Genomic DNA, 3,381 nt, shown 5'->3' with positions numbered 1-3,381 from the left:
TTTCTGGTATTCTTTGCTTTCAGCCAAGATCCATCTGACATCAGCAATGATATCCCTTGTTCCACATCCTCTTCTGAATCCACCTTGCATTTCTGGAAGTTCCCTATCAATATACTGTTGCAACCCCTTTTGAATTATCTTCAGTAAGATTTTACCTGTATGTGATATTAATGATATCGTTGGATAATTTCCACATTCTGTTGGATTACCTTTCTTGGGAACAGGTATAAATATGGTATTCCATCAACTCCTGGAGCCTTGTTTTTTGCCAATTCCTTCAGTGCAGCTTCAATTTCTTCCATCATTACCATTGGTTCTTGATCATATGCCACCTCCTGAAATGTATGAACATACACCAATTCTTTTTGGTACAGTAACTCTGTGTATTCCTTCCATCTTCTTTTGATGTTTCCTGCACCATTCAATATTTTGCCCATAGAATCTTTCAATATTCCAACTTGAGGCTTGAATTTTATCTTCAATTCTTTCAGCTTGAAAAATGTTGAGTGTGCTCTTCCCTTTTGGTTTTCTAACTCCAGGTCTTTGCACATTTAATAATTTACTTTTTCTTCTCGAGCGGCTCTTTGGAATCTTCTGTTTAGCTCTTTTATCCTGTCATTTCTTCCATATGCTTTAGCTACTCTCCATTCAAGGGCAATTTTCTGACTCTCTTCTGACATCCATTTTGGTCTTTTCTTCCTTTCGGTCACTGGTGTTCAATGCATCGAATCTGTTCTTTAGATGGTCTCTAAACTCAGGAGGGATATATTCAAGGTCATATTTTGGCTCTCGTGGACTTCTTTTAATTGTCTTCAGCTTCAGCTTCAGCTTCTACTTGAACATGCATTACGAGCAGTTCACGATCTGTTCCACAATCAGCTCCTGGCCATGTTTTGGCTGAAGATGCTGAGCTTCTCCATCACCTCTTGCCACAGATGTAGTCAGTCTGATTCCTGTGTACTCTATCTGGCAAAGCCCATGTGTATAGCCACCGTTTGTGTTTTGGAAGAAAAGGTATTGCAATGAGTAAGTTGCTGGTCTTGCAAACTTCTATCATGCAATCTCCAGCATTATTTCTATCACTAATGCCTTATTTTCCAACTACTGGTGATTCTGCGTTTCCCACTTTTGTATTCCAATCACCAGTGATAATCAACACATCCTGATTGTATGTTTGGTCAATTTCAGACTGCAGAAGTTGGTAAAAATCTTCAATTTCCTCATCTTCGGCTATGGTAGTTAGTACGTAAATTTGAATAGTAGTATTAATTGGTCTTCCTTGCAGGAGTATGGATATTAATGATATTGTTCAATAATTTACACATTCTTCAAACTGAAGAGGAATGGTGTGGCATTCATAATGACAAAGAATGTATCAAGATCTATTCTGAAGTACAATGTTCTCAGTGATAGGATAATATCCATATCTTCATTACAGGCATATGGATATTACCCTATCATTGATAGCATGGTGGGAGTTCTGGCAGCAAGTACCTAAGGCGCTTGACTGCTAACCAGAAAGCTGGCGGTTCAAACCCACCAGCCACTCCTCGGAAGGTAGTTTGAGCAATCTACTTCTGTAGTAATACCGCCTTGGAAACCCAAGGAAGGGTTGCTATGAGTTGTGTCCAACTCAACAGCACATAACAACAATACAACAATAATCCCTAGGATATCGATCTTTATGCATTTCATTGTTGATAACTTCCAATTTTCCTAGATTTATACATTCTATGTTCTGATTACTGATGGATATTTGCAGCTGTTTCTTCTCATATGAAGTCATGCCATGTCAGCAAATGAAGGTTCTTAAAGCTTTACTCCATCCACATCATTAAGATCAACCTACTCTAAGGAGGCAACTCTTGTCTATTCCTATTTTGAGTGCCCTCCAGCCTGAGGGGCTCATCTTCTGGCACTACATCAGACAATGTTTCAGGGCTATTTATAGTTTTCCAGTAATATATCAGACAGTGTTATACTGCTATTCATAAGGGTTTCACTGGCCAATTCTTTGAGAAGTGGATGGCCCCTCCCTTCTTCCCAGTCTGTCTTAGTCTAGAAGCTTTGCTGAAACCTGTCCACCTTGCGTGACTCTGCTGGTATTTGAAATACTGATGGCATAGCATCCAGCCTCACAGTAACACCCAAGCTACCATGGTACAACAAACTGACAGACGAGTGGTGTAAAGTTAACAGTACTAACTTGAAAGTCAGTCTAAGTTAAGTATACATGTTAAAATTTCTAGCATAACCACTGAAAAGAACAGAAATCACCTTTATATTAAATCACAAGAGTAATCTCAAAAGCATGTGCTAGAGCAACAACTCATACACACCTCTATGACCCCGTGTATTCTTCACTACCATTGGGAACTCCAATACTTCTGCTTCATCAATCATTTTAGCAAAATTTTCATGGCCACCTGGCAACAAAACAAATTTAAGAAGAACATCAATAGAGCTGTTTTGTGATAAATTTATCTATACTAAAAACAGCAGTAACACAAAGCAATGCTTAAAGGGAGGTAAAAAGTAAGAACCTGATAGTTCAATTAGTTTGTCCAGGAGAAAATAAAAAACATTAGCTGAAAATACAGTTAATGTCAGTTTAAAACAAACCCTCCTTTTAAAATGCTTAATAGCTGTCTTAAAATACACATACTCTGATAACCAGAATAAATTAAGTACCTTTCAGGTAACAGGGGTTTCTGACATTTTTCATCTTTTTATCACTTAAATAACATAAGTCCTGACACATACTTTATATATTTAATTCCCGGGTAGAATTAAGGAACTAAAGAGTGAATCAGTAAGCAAAGTTGATGACATAGTGAGCTCATGTAAGTACAAACGTGTGTACACACACAGACACACACAGAGATTCTCTTTATCATCAAACATCCTTACCAATTTTCTTATCAATTATTAATCAGAGTTTTTTCTACATATAGCTACTCAGTGTTAAGTCTTCTTCTTACTGCTGTTATTTCTCAGGAACAAATGATAAAATAGCAAGATTAGTGCAAAAGTAGATTGTGGTTGTAAAAATCAACATAATAATAGAAAAATTAAACCTGGAAAAAAGTTCATTAAATAAGTGCAAGATCATAAATTAAAGATGATTCATTTCTAAAATTTTAAACCCCAAACTTTAAATATTTTCTCTTTCCACTGTCTTAAAATCAAAATTGTAGAATGATTATATAACCTATAATGTCTCAAAAGCATTAAGACGTGGAGGGATGGACACAGGGAAGAGGTAACTATCGGGAGGAAGAAAGAGGGGAAATGTTGCATTGTGGTAAATTGTGGTCACTGTCATGAGACAAAGTGTATGTGAACTGTTGTATGGAAAGTGTATTTGCTCTGTAAATTTTC

The 3,381-nt window shown here is 36.8% G+C and overlaps 1 protein-coding gene across 1 annotated transcript in view; it reads right to left on the bottom strand.

Annotated features, from left to right (window-relative positions):
* The window catches only part of RIMKLB (ribosomal modification protein rimK like family member B), a 38,597-nt gene that overhangs the window by 13,517 nt on the left and 21,699 nt on the right, over positions 1–3,381 (bottom strand). Inside the window, exon 3 of the mRNA XM_007937159.2 lies at positions 2,340–2,426. Within this exon, the coding sequence (XP_007935350.1) occupies positions 2,340–2,426 (87 nt within the window). The remainder of the gene's footprint in view (positions 1–2,339; positions 2,427–3,381) is intronic.

This window comes from Orycteropus afer, unplaced genomic scaffold (genome assembly GCF_000298275.1).
Source record: "Orycteropus afer afer isolate SDZICR_OR568_19922 unplaced genomic scaffold, OryAfe1.0 scaffold00040, whole genome shotgun sequence".
NCBI classification, from domain to species: Eukaryota; Metazoa; Chordata; class Mammalia; order Tubulidentata; family Orycteropodidae; genus Orycteropus; species Orycteropus afer.
Note: the sequence above shows the minus strand (reverse complement) of the source record. Positions and strands in the feature narration are given on the sequence as shown.